Source organism: Salarias fasciatus, chromosome 23 (assembly GCF_902148845.1).
Source record: "Salarias fasciatus chromosome 23, fSalaFa1.1, whole genome shotgun sequence".
Classification (NCBI taxonomy): Eukaryota; Metazoa; Chordata; class Actinopteri; order Blenniiformes; family Blenniidae; genus Salarias; species Salarias fasciatus.
In genome coordinates, this window is record NC_043766.1 from 7038632 (window position 1) to 7052584 (window position 13953).

General features: G+C 40.0%; 1 protein-coding gene across 8 annotated transcripts in view; it reads left to right on the forward strand.

Annotated features, from left to right (window-relative positions):
* Positions 1-547: 547 nt before the first annotated feature.
* The window catches only part of lrrc7 (leucine rich repeat containing 7), an 87674-nt gene continuing 74268 nt past the window's right edge, over positions 548-13953 (forward strand). For all 8 annotated transcript variants that reach the window (XM_030083290.1, XM_030083291.1, XM_030083292.1 and 5 more), the window contains exon 1: positions 548-780. In XM_030083290.1, coding sequence (XP_029939150.1) covers positions 756-780 — 25 coding nt within the window. In that variant the 5' untranslated portion in view covers positions 548-755. The remainder of the gene's footprint in view (positions 781-13953) is intronic.

A 13953-nucleotide genomic window follows, 5' to 3' on the forward strand; every position in this document is an offset into this window, starting at 1 on the left:
TGCTTATACGATTGCGCGCGCGCGTTGTGACACAATGAGATAAAAGACGAGTTACTCTCTCTTCCTTTCTCTCGACACACACACACACACAAACACACACGTATGCACGTTAACAAAACACTGTGGCACACACGTGCACGTCCTTGCGCACGCGTAAACGGCACCTTCCCTGGCGTCCTCGTTCCATCTTCATCCATCTCTCCTCGCCCCTCTCGCGCTCTCCCCTCTCTTTCTCTCCACGGGGGACAGATGGGAGGAGACGCTCCTGCTGAATGCATTTTCCTGCAGCGGGCTTTACGGTACCGGAGAAGAAGGAGAAGCGCACCGCATCGCTCCGGTGGTCACGTCTCCGTATCTCCGGTGTGATTTTCACAGTCGTATGCTGCTGGCCTTTTCTCTCTCTCTCTCTCTCTTTTTTTTTCGTGGTGCCCGCATCTTTGCTTCACCTCTACATCTTTCTTTTCCGTCTTAATTTGCATGGAGAAGAGTGACAACAGTGTGTAGTGTAGCCGGCTTGGACGTAAACCTTGCACAAAGATGAATCACGCAGCTCCGGTTGTCGCGCGCATCGTCTCATCCGTTTTCTGGCTCCGGGGGGACTAAAAATGCCGCTGGTGGCGCGGGTACCTGTCCTGGTTTCACACCGGTCCGGTTCGTCCCGGTAGACTCATCCTACCCGGTGCTGCGGTGTCCAAAGGGGGCCACCAGAGTGATTTTCTATTTCCAAAGCGGATCCTCCACCAACAGCCTGACAGATGGATAACTACTCCACTTTACAACGTAAGGCAACACCGACAGACACATACCTGCTGCAGTGCTGCTCGTGCAAAGTGCGGTGATGGTGGGCATTCCTTAATCATTATCCACATTAAAATCGGCAGCGGGGGGACTCTGGAGCAATAGATGTGACCTTATTGTCCAAAATTCCATTTTAAAATCCAATTATGTACAAACCATCCCGTGAAAATAAGAGGTTTATAAGGCATTTCTTGATTTGCCCATGACCATATGTATTTTTTCAGAAGACACTTTGAATGGCTTTATTCTGATTCTGTGTAAGTGTTGTTACTGAACAACAGCATTGTGTAAATGTGTACAATTTTCTATTCATTCAATTCTAACAGAAAAAGAAAAAAAAACATCTTTATAGACCTTGATCCACTGGCATTTCCAGATCTGTGATGAGCTACTAAAAGAGCCATGACTGCAGGAAGGAGATGAGTCTCTCTCTCTCTCTCTCTCTCTCTCTCTCTCTCTCTCTCTCTCTCTCTCTCTCTCTCTCTCTCTCTCTCTCTCTCTCTCTCTCCTCTGTGTGTGTGTGTGTGTGTGTGTGTGTGTGTGTGTGTGTGAAAGAGAGAGAGAGAGAGAGAGAGAGAGATGATATATGATGCAGTGTCACATACCCTATCTTGACATGCAGCCCCCAGCTGTTCTGCCATCACAGCTTCATGCATTTGTGTACCACATTACCTTGCACACACGCACACACACACACACACACACACACACACACACACACACACACACACACACACACACACACACACAAGTGCACCTGTTAATTCCACCAGCCTGAGGTATTGTAGCTTATTAGCCTATCTTGCCCATTGTTTAGCTGTATCAGTATGTCACGCTTGTTAAAAGCTTGTAATGACAAAGGCTAGTTAACCATGTGGCTAAATGGTTCATTGCTGCAGTTAAACACCTGTAAAAGGTTAAATCTGTTCAATCTGCATCATATTTCTTTCTCCTGTGAGTGCTGTGAATTGATGCTCAGTCTTTGCTTCATGGAGATCTCCTCCTGACTTGCAGCACACTGAAACAACATGCAAAAATAGCTTTTTGTAATCAAAGGGAATGTTTAATTACAATCCTCAATGCAACATATTTCAAAGCATCTGTGTCAGTGGTGCTGCTAAGATACTGTTATTGATTTTTTTCTTCAGCAAGACAGTCACTGCTAATTGGCATATTCTGTATAACTTTCAAACCAGGTCATTATTTTCAGTATAAGTCTCTTTCATTGTCTGCATTGAGCAACACAATCAAGTTTCTCATTGAGTACAGATTTTCAGCTAAATAGTATAAAGTGATATTTGGTGAAGGAATTGCAGAGGCCACTGCACCAAATTTAAAAAATGTGGTATCAGTGTGGCAGTGACAGTGATGGAATCCGCTGCTTTTACTCAAATACTATGCATTTTTATGTTTTTTACTCATTTTCATCTTGCACTACTTTCCATAAAACTACATTCAACATTTGCCTCAAGTATTTGTCATTGATGACTTTGCTTGCTAGAAATCTTCATGCATCTGAAGACTGTTTTAGGCAGAAACACTAATCTTCTTTTGCCATTTTAGTCTCAGAGTGAATCCATTATTCATGAAAAGTGTCATAGCAATGCTTGCACCAATTTAAACAAAGATAATTTTCTCAGGGAACAGTTTTCAAATGATTTTTGTAGCTGAAACGCAATCACTTTTTGGCTTGAATCAAGAAACTGGCAGTTATTTTTGAAACATACATCAAACAAGTTTGTTTAAATGACTGCAAATACTTGCTGTTCCAAGAAATAAGGGTCACAAGGAAGAGGTTTTTGAGGACTAATTTCCAAGTGAAAAGACTACCTATGGGACAACTTATTTTGTATACTTTGTTGATTATACATCTCTTTTCTTAACTGGCCAATAGTAAGAGTTATATTTTATAGATAAAGTCAAGATTGTTTGAAAGCACTGGTCGTGGTTGAAAGCATTGGTTGTGTTTGAAAGCCTCAGTCAGCTTTTGGTTGCTGCCATATTAGCCCAATAATTTTATGGACAGTTGTCAGAATAGTAGCTCATTTTATAGTAATCCCATGATTGATTTGTTAATTTTTTTTTTTATATATACAAAGTGAAAGTAAACTATTGCCCAATTTGCAAAACTTTTTTTTCTGTATATTATCTCGCTAAGTGGGTAAATAGGAACCACATGAATCAACTGAACTGAATGCTAAAGAAATTACAGTGTACCTGTGTTGCCCATCAGAGTTGCTGTGTCAGGGATGTGTATAAATTGCTTAAACAGCTTCAGAAAGGTATGTTGTGGTCATCAATAGGTCTACTGCTTTGATAAAAGAAAGGCAGTATCTTTGCCTGAAATTAGTTAGTGAGGTAAATAATGTCATGTTACAAATCATAAACATTATGTTGATTGGGATTTATCTATCACATTCATTTCCTGGTTGATGGGCCTGCTTTTGCTCTCTTATATGAAGCTTTTCAACTGGCTGTCTCATTTAGGCTTGCATTTTTTTTTTTATTAAGCCCTCTCATGCATACAATAAACATATGTAAATGCAGCTCTTCCCTACTATTGCTGAAAACTCAAATATAACTTTTCTTATGTATAACAACAACCCCAAAGCAACAATAGATATAATACATATCATAGATGTGTGTGCGTGTGTGTGTGTGTGTGTGTGTGTGCGTGTGTGTGTAAAACTATTGAACAAAGTAAAACATTCCTGTCAGTGTGTATGCATTCTGTTTTTTTTTTTTTTTTTTCATTTAGTCTTCATTCTATGGCAATTTCTGTTTCGTTTGGGGCCATTGACTTGCAGCTTTCATGTTAATGTGGTGTTCTGTTTATGTACATCTAAATTAAGCAACCATTGTGTTGAGTGCAATGTCGATTGCTTCAAACAGAAATGAAATGCATTTGCATGTCTTCTTCAAATAGCAAAGTTGCATGTGGAGAGAGGAGGAAGGTTGGCTCCGGCTCTTGCTGCTGATCCACTGTAGCTCTGTCAGGACTCTGCTGCTCCTGCTGCTACTGCCACTGCTGCTGCTGATGCTGCCGGTTGCCTAGTGACTGTATCCATGGAACCGGCTCCCATCGTCATGGTGATGGGCCACGAGAGAGAGAGAGAGAGAAAGAGAGAGAGAGCGAGAGAGAGAGAGAGACCTAGGGAGGGAAGGGGGACACAGATACCAGTGCATCTGCAGTGTGTGCTGTCGTGATGAGGATGAATAGGGATATTATCATCATTTTCATGACAATGAAGATTATACTATTTATTATGACAGCGAACAACTGAAATATATGACTTTGATTATCTCGTTATCATAGCACCTCTTCGTCAGTGGGACATGTCATGCAGCAATGGCACATTTTGACCTCGAATTTGATGTGCAAGAAGCAGACAGATGAAAAATTTGAGCAGATTTTACAAGGTATGGATTGTCAAGACATCTCTTAACTGTAGCTTTTCTACTATGTTCCTAGTTTGCAGAGGTTAGTATCTATGCTCATCCAGTGAAGGAAAAGTAGTAAATTGATGACAGTCATGAGCAACCAAAGCTTCAGACAACTTCGAAACCTACCCACATTAGCGAATTAGCTTTGAAACGGTTTATCAATCTGAGGCAGTTTGCTTTCCTTTGAGCATTAAAAAGACAGACAGACATTACAGTGTTTTGCTAACACCACCAAATCCATGTTAGGAAGTATTTGCAGGATATTAGAGAAGCAGAGTGGAGAGTGGAATAGAGTAGAAGGAGGGGGCAGAAGAAACAGAAACATTATCCTCTTCGTCACAGCACGTTTTGTACTGTAGGTTCACATGGGCTGCATGAAATGGTCCAAACTGGTCTCTCAGTGGATTCATCTCATTCGTTTGGTTCATTTATATGGTTTAATGCGATTTCTTTCTTTTTTTTCTTTAGCCAGCGCGAGTACAGATTCATATGGGAGCATCCTTTCTGTCCCTTTCCCAGTCTCCATGACAGTGTTGCGATGGTTGCATCATTCAGTTTTCTCTCAAGGATGACATCATTACTTGGCTCCAATTCCAGTTTCTGAATCCCTCACAGTCTATCAGGAAAATTAAAGTTGCTGTTAACAGCAGTGATTTTTCTCCAGGTTGTTTTCAAACATATTAGTCTTTGGTTTGAGTGTGGGTTTTGCCTCATCTCTTAGGAGTTAACATGCTCTCACTGTCCTTGTGTGGGTTTTCTCCAGGGACTCTCACTTCCTACTACAGTCCAAAAAGAAAGATGTCAGGATAATTGTTGAATGTAGATTGCCTAATAACCGAGAAGGAGTCTGTCTGTGATTGTTTGCACTATGATGGACACTGCTTGTCCCCATAAGGGCTGTTGTGACTGGTTGTAGTGCTCTGGGAGTTTGACTTCCATAAAGTTGCATAGAAGGTGGATGGATGTGATCTCTGGTTCAGCCTCGTCAAAAGTGGCAGATTTCTCCATTTGAAATTTTAATTAAGCAACACAGTACAAAATGAAAACTGTATCAATCCATGAAGTACATGAAATGAACAAATTCAGTTCAAATTTTGTATATTTGCAAATATGTCACTGGCTGTATGAACATAATAAAATTTAAAGCCATTTTTTATTGATAAGAAATCAAATGGACCCTAGAATATCGTCTTAAAGCATAGCTCAATGTACAGATTCTTTTTCTACTGTGCTGCATTTTAAAGCAGAACTATGAAAGTTTTTTACCTCAATAAATGTTTTTCAGAATCCCTGTGGTAAACAAAGACTTGTCACGGTGATTCGCCGGCCCCTCCACTCCCCCCGGGGTCTGTGTCCTGAAAACAGCGCTTGCAACTTTCAGAGGAGCGGACCCGACTACATCTCGCGAGAACAAACCTGCTTTACGGCACTCAGACGGGATTACAAGTATAAAAGCGCATAAAACAAACATGAAACCCTAGCTAGCATTAGCAACCCCACCCTTAGGTGCGCACGGAAGGTAGAACCAAAAAGACAGAAAAAAACTTTGTGTGACGAGCAGAAAAAAAGGAAACAGGAGTGGGACGGTCTCTGCACGCGGGGGTGGGGGTGGGGGCTGGGGGGTGAAGCGGAGAACGTTTACGACAGTGAGCTTTCACAGGAGACCAGTAGGGGGAGCGCGAGAGCAAAAGTTGCTTAATACTCCTTTAAGAAAACTTGAAGGTGTAATATACGATGTTCTATTTGCTTTGAGTTCCGGGTGGATCATCAAAATAACTGGTGGGTCTGTTTGTCAATCATTCTGACGAGCTGCCTTCGTAAGACCATTCGCAGTAAGGTTCTCCCTTTTGCGCATGCGCATTCAGAGTACTTATGTAGCCGGTGAGCTTCGATTTCAGCTTGTACTTACTGATGGCGAGTCTGACATAATGAAACTGTAACTGTTTCGGAAAATAAGCAGAAACTGTAAAAAGAGCTGTGCACGCCCAGAGAAGATGAGGTCGTGCTCGCACGCTTCCGCCATTGATAGGCGTTTCCTGGGAGAAGCAGGAGAGCAGGGTGGATGGTCTGGCACATGCACATTTTTCAAAAAGTGAGTAACAGATGTTTGGCTTCGTCTTTTCAAGAAAATCCTGTATTACACCTTTAAGAATAGCTCACACATTGAGATTTCTTATTTTTGACAAAGCCTATCATGGTTCTGTTGTGTACAGAAGAAGAAGCAATATTGCACATGAAAGTGCAACCGACCACATTGCAGTAGAGTCATGCAACTGTAACTTGCCAGGGTTCACTTTAACATCCAGTGTCTGCAGCAGTGATCCTCCATGCAGCATCGCTTTTGTAATACTTGAATGGGACAGGCTGAGTAGCCTCTGCTATTTTTTCTGTATTCTCAAAAAAAAATAAAAAATAAATAAATAAATAAATAAAATAATAATAAAATCTCCTCTCATCTATTGTGACAGCTACAAGAACACTCCAGAAGATGAACTGTCACTGACAAAGAGAGAGTGAGCCAAGAGTATTTCAGCTGAGATCGGCAGAGTTAGAGTTAGTTTCATTTGAGATGGGGTTGGGTTTTTTGGTGCACAACAACTAGTTTACATTTATAAAAAAAATAAATAAAAATATTGAGATAGCAGTAATACAACATTGTCACACTGTATATTTTTTTTCCCCCACAGATGAGCAATTTGCCACAAACTGTAGGTGACCATGCCGTTATTAAATAGCCCGACAAGGTGTTTCACACTGCCCTCAGCTCAGTGTGTGTGTGCATGTGTATCTGTGTGTGTGCGTGTGAATAACTCTTTCACACTTGACCAATATGTCTCATGGTGTGACCCTGTGTTTCTGCTGAATCTGCTGTGTTTTGTGTGTTTGTCCCTGTGTGTGACTGCCTCCATGTTGTTTCCGTGTTGCTGGCCTGCTCGGTTTCGTTCTCCGCAGAAATGGCCTTGCACTAATCCGACTGTTTTATTACAAATCATTATGAACTTAAAACAACAGTTTGCTATGATCACGTTTTTGCACCTTAATTTGACCTCAGTTGCATTTTTTACTGTTAACACTGCATTTTTTTTAACACTGACATTGGCCCTTTGCCCAGAGTTAGATGAGAATGGGTCCTGCACCTTCAACAGGATAGAGTGGCACAGGAGTGGATGAACTGATAGATAACAGGAGATCATGTAAAATGTGTATTTGAGAGGTCGTGGAGCAGAACAACAACTGAATTTGCATGTTGTGAGTTGTCAAAATTCAAGTTTTTTCATGTACAGACACTTGCACAAGTGACATCAATAACAGAAAACATTGTAAAAGTCTGTTTGACAGCAAACTTAGAAACTCATCAATGAAGAGAAACCCAATTCGCATTTTAGACAATGATACCATTTCTTTTTCAGGGCAATTAACAAATTCACTTGAACCTTTTTAACTGGAAATTTATTACAGATTCTCAGAAACACATACACAAATAAGGTGAACAATTAATTGGAGTAAATCACAAAAGCAAAACTAACCGTCCTTTGTGACTATAAATGAAAAATTATGTGAACGAATGAATGGATGAATGAATGGATGAATGATAAAAAGGACTCAAAGGATCAGCTGAGACACCCCAGATTCCTTATTTTATTTGTGAAAAAACACATCAAATGTGATATTTGAGAAGAGGCTGTTTCAGCCAAAGTGAAGAGGAGTATGCATTTTTCCTATATGAGCTGGTCCAGAGTTACGCAGCAATTATGGCATGGCAGTTTGCCTACACAACAGATTATATCTCATATCGTTTTACCAGATAGATCATTTACAGAAACAGTAATGATGTGCATGTACCAATGGGATTCAAAAAGTTATGCATTTGCAAAACTATGAGGAAGATGCTGTGATCACGCTAGAAAGTCATAGGAGTAGTCAAGCTTTTCCTGAGGCTGTGGCCGAACTTCAGTCTCCTCTTAGCCTAACAAAAAACCAGAGTACGTCAAGATGCTTGAATGTGAGAGAGACAGAGAGAAGAGAGAGCAACCCTAAGGCCTCTATTAGAGTCTTTAAAATCCTCTCATCCGTTTCAGACGCATGGCATTGAACAGGGAGGTAATTTGAACCCGTTGAGTCTTTTAATAAGTGGTATTTTATTATAGCAAACAAAAAAAAAGAAATGATGAGATGAAATAAAAGCAGTTCAAAGACAGAGTAGAAGGAGAAGAGGAGGAGGAAGAACAAGAAATGTATACCTGCAATCAACTTGTTATTAGGGTGACAAGCGACCTCAATTATGTATTTTTGTGCCACATCAGAGAGAGTTGAGAGAGGAACTTTTGAAAAGCAGTCGAGTGGAGAAGGGAGAGAAAGATGGGTGAAGGAGGGCGTAATCTCTCTAAGTCGACAGCATCTGCTGGCTGTCTTGCTCTGTCTGTCTCAGCTCAACTGTCATGACTATCAGACAGGAAGAGACTGAGCGATTGCTTGTCCCTGGGTTCGCTCGGGTTTATCGCTCTTTGGCATTTTATAATTTCTTTGGGACAGATTTTTTTCCCCTTGCAATTACTGTTTCTCTATGCCTATATGTGTGGTAGATGTTTGGTAGAATATTGGAACTTTTTTTTTTTTTTTTTTTTAATTTAGCGTTGTTTCTGTGACTTAGTCTCAAAATAAATCCCAAAAAAACAGTGATTATTTGGCCAGCTTCCCCCATCTGTCTCTTGTTTTTTCATATTCAGTCTGTTGTTTCTTTCTGGAAAACTAAAATCTTCATTAAGTAAACGTCACACTCCTGCAGCTTGGCACTGTGGTCCCCTGCAAAAATCTCTCAGTTTCACTTTCTTTGAGTTTTATATTTGGTTTATCCAAGAAAAAAATCTTTAGTAGATAATAGTTTATAATAGTTTAAAGGTGCATTAAGGAGTTTTACAACCTTAAAAATACTTATTTTCCACCATGAATATGTTACACATTTTTAATGATGTGTACAGTGTGCCCTGACATATTCATTACAAGTACCTCTAACAGCGCTAAATTGTCACTTGAAAGTTGCAGTGCCGGTCCGGCACCAGCATTTTTTTGGGGAGAATTTGAAAGGAATGACGTAGTTAGGCTAGGTTTAATTTTGTCCGCCATTACTCCGCCAGATGCTTAGTGAGCAACAACTGAGCAGGATCTTCCAGAAAGTAAGAAAAGACTGGCTTCTAGCACTGCCACAGCTCCAGCACAGACTCCACCAGGTAAAAGACACTTAAATCTTACTTGAGCGCTACTAAACGAGCGAAGACGAAGTTCCCCTCTTCCGTGCACGCGAGCCACAGGGACGAGTTTTTCACTAAGCTGCATTACGCCCAAGGCCTGCAGGGGGCGCTGTATCGCATAAAACGTGCAAACTCCTTAATGCACCTTTAATAAATCAGCTTGAAAATTGGCAAAATAACATATTGTGTGTCTGTATGTCATGTTTAAAAATTATGCATATAATTCTCCCAACTTTTTATGTTGTGAAGAACATAAGTGCAGATTTCACCGTAATGCTCAATATAGTTTCCCAGAATTGTCCATGCTCTTATAGGTCAAGTTCCTAGGTAGTACTAATCCTCCACTGATTAGTATGTTGCAAGAAGCAGTGGGAATATCACGTTTCAAAGAACTAAATTGCTCTCACAAGGTTCAGTGGGAGTGGAGATTTTGATTGATCCCTGTCCCAATAATGCCCCCCCCCCAAAAAAAAAAAAAAAAAAAAAAAAAAATCTAGAAGACATGCCTGGTGAGAGGTGTTTTGGGGGTGGGGGGTTGCTTCAGACTGTAGCCTTTCTACTACCCATGTGAGAGCTGTGTCCTGATACCTGGCATTACGTCGGATTTGTTAAAGTAAAGCGTTGCACTCTGCCAAGGTTGTACTTTATGTCTTCTTTTATTTGTGATCTTCATTTAAAGCACCCAAGGTCTGGCAAAAACATGGTTAACTTTTTTACTTTCTGTGCTAGTCCTCTTTGTTCTCATTTAAAAAGTCAATTGGTGATTTATCTCTGTGGATGATTCAAATAATAAAAAAAAAGAATCCTACAACAGCTGTGATAGCATTTTCTAAATCATGCCTGTCAAAAAAAAAAGCTTATATATGATTTTGCTAAGTATAAATCCTTAGTAAAGCTGGACTTTTAGATGTCTGTTAATTCCTTCTGATCAGAAAGCTACCCAATCTGTGTGTCATAATAAAACTCCCTGTACTATGCCTTCATTAAAAAAAAATAATAATAATAACTCTTGTCTCAGTTGCACCCCCAAAAGATTAAGTGCAATATGGTATTTTTTTTTTTTTTTTTTTTTTTTGCTTAAAAACATGCTGGCACAAAAGATGTGTGATAATGACTGAATTGCAACTGAATAATCTGTTAAGCTTGTAGTTCCAGCTGTGGTTTTCTTTGAGCACTATGTGTGTACTGGGAGAAAGTGTTTTAAAATCAAAAGTCAAAAAAATGTGAGAGAGATCAGGCATTGTAATAATCCATGACATTTTAGTGACATTTTAGACACCAACTAATTTTGACTGGTTTGTGGCACAGAATATAAACGCAGAATATAAATGTCTTGTTTAATTCAGTCATGCAAGCATGTCTGACATTTATTCATGTAATATCACAGAGACAGTAATTGCAAAAACAAACTGCTGTTGGAGCCCGTTTTGAGACGGTCTCTCGAATGACTTTGGTCATTGATGAGCTCATCTTTGTCATGAAATGTGGTGTGGTAATTTTGTTTGACAGTGTTTTTTCTTTACGTTTCAGCAAAGTCCCCAGGCTTACTATATGCACCCATGTGTGGAGAATGTTAATAGACCTCTCAACTCCACGTGACTCAGGGAAGACCTCAGACCAGTGTGTGTGTGTGTGTGTGTGTGTGTGTGTGTGTGTGTGTGTGTGTGTGTGCGTGCGTGCGTGCGTGCGTGCGTGCGTGCGTGCGTGCGCAATGTGTCACTCTCTACTCTTATGAGTACCCATCCATGCACGTATGAGTGTACTGAGTGTGCGGAGCTGCATGTGACTATATAAATTGCATGTGAGAAACAGAAAGAAGGATTGCTGACTATTTTTCTCGTTAGTTGAAAGAACTAGAAAGTTTTGTTTATAAATTAATCACTGTTGGTGATTTACTAAAAACATTTTTTTTTACATTTTCATGCAGCATGATAGCATCTCCTATCATCACAATTATCCATAATAATAATGTGAAAATCCTAAATGAATTGATTACCAGGGTTCTCTCAGAAGAGACAAGGCACTGACCCATACAGCTACTAGAAAACTTAAAGAGCACACATTATATAACAGTCCACATATACTTTCCTGGACATATTTTCTCGCAGAGACATCTAGTGTTGATTGAATTAATATCTAAACAAACATTAAATTGGAGCTTGTCAAGTTGAGGGGCTATAGCTAATTAGCTTCTCAGCTGCAGCTCATTAAATAGCACCTGCTCATGGTTTAAGAGTTTTAGGAACCGTGAAAGACCTATTTCATCTTTTTGATATTAAAAAAACAACAAAATCACAAGCCGCTGGCATTATGTTGATAAATTCAAGTACATATTAAGACTTTTGCTAAATTTTAAACTTTACACTCCCACATTTTTCTTATGTTTTGGAGACTAAAAAGCATTCTTGCATGCTTATAATAACATCTATTTAAGAATTTCATTGTGTTCACAAAACGATGGAAGGCGAGAGAGCTGCAGTTGTTGGGCAACCAACTATTGTAGAATATGTATATAAGGTAAAAGCCACAAAAGTATCACTTTGAAACCCCCTTTAGTCATAAAGTTGAGATGTTTAAGAGGCTGGACTGCATTTTGTCATTGAGTATATCCACAAGTAGGGTTGCACGAGCTTGAAGCAGATGTAAAATAGAGTAGGTTTGTTGGAACATGTTTAGGTCTACTGAGTTTGGTTAATATGACATTGTATTGTACAAGGTTCCTTTCATTGGTGTATGTCTTTGTTTCTTGTTTTGCAACCATTGAAAAACACACTTTACAATACAACACACACTGTCATGAGGGGGTGCATGTGTGTGTGGCACCGTATTAATAACGACATGTGCAAATTCACTTTATTTTCCGTTTAATTTTCTGACGACACGAAGCAACTCTGCTTAAGAAGTTGAAAACAAACGTATGTGATATCTCTGGGTTACAAAGCACCAATTTGATTAAAAAAAAAAACAAAAAAAAAAAGGAAAAAAAGAGTATTAAGAATATGCCTTTGCTGCCGAGGCAGCCGGTGTTGTGCGGCGGAATCCTGGCCCCCCACTGGTGTAAGACCGTTGGCATGGGCAGAACGACTCCGTCACTGACGCCACCTCCTCTCCTCAAGGGGAGCATCAACGGAGGAAACGGTGTGGCGTCTCCATTTAGTATTCTGTGCTTTGCACGTATGGCACTTTATGGAATCAAAAGCAGAAGTTAGCGCCCTGCGTACATAGTAGCCTCAAGGCAGAGAATTTTGCCTTGTTGCACTTTAATAATCAAATTACTTGTGGAATCATTTCATTCCTATTCTGGTTTAACTATCATTCTTTCTACACGCTTTCCAAACACTCAACAGCAAGCGGGCTCCACAAAATCATGTGCTGTGAAGACACTTTACTGTTGGTTTCAGGAGAAGTCAGCGGTGATGCTGTGTTGAAAAAAAATCTAGGAGGAAAATAACTGCATTTGTTTGTAATTGCAGCTCATGATGTAAAATGCTTCAGAATCGCCGTGTGTAGAAATGAGATCACGTGTAGATGTGAATCGACATCAAGGTGTTTTTTTGTTTTTTTTTTTAACAGTTTGTCATGTAGACGTACTCACAAGCATAAAGAAACAGACTGGAAGTGAGACTCAAAGCTTGGCTTCTTAATGCATCATTGGCTCTCTCTTTCACTCTCTCCCTCCCCTCTCTCTCTCTCTCTCTCTCTCTTCATCCATCCCTCTCTCTCTCTCTCTCTCTCTCTCTTCCTCTCTCTCTCTCTCTCTCTCTCTCTCTCTCTCTATCTTCCTCTGTCCCTCTCTCTCTCTCTCTCTCTCTCTCTCTCTCTATCTGCATCCGTCTCTCTCTCTCTCTCTCTCTCTCTCTCTCTCTCTCTCTCTCTCTCTCTCTCTCTCTCTCTCTCTCTCTCTCTCTCCCCCTGTTATATGCAGTATATCAAGGAATGTGGGCCAGCTCCCACAGGTCTTATGGGCTCCATAGGTGCCCATAAGAATGCCTGAAAAGCAGCTGTAGCATGACAATATCGTAGATCTAAGTGAGGTTATTTTTCTTTATGCCACTGTGCGTCCTATACTTTTAAGCATGAAGTGTTTGGCTTGTGTCAACTAATGAGGGTGTATTTCAGTTATTAGAATCAGAATCAGATTTTTTTATATATATTATGTTATATATTTCTTTAATGAATATAACATATATTTGTGTTAAGAATATAAGCATTCATTTAAACAGTGTCTTTGGATTTAGAATTTTTGAAACTTAGGGAAATTTTTCTGTCCCTTTAAGAAGGATTTATAAAAGTCACATAATGACCTCACTGTTACAAACCATTTGGATATAATGTCAATTTAAGTAGTAGGCCATACCCCCTTGCTGATATCAGATCTCAGAAGTTAAGTTGGGTAGGGCCTGGTCAGTACCTGGATGGGAGGCTGTGAGGGAACACCATGAATGCAGTACAAGGGTGAGTG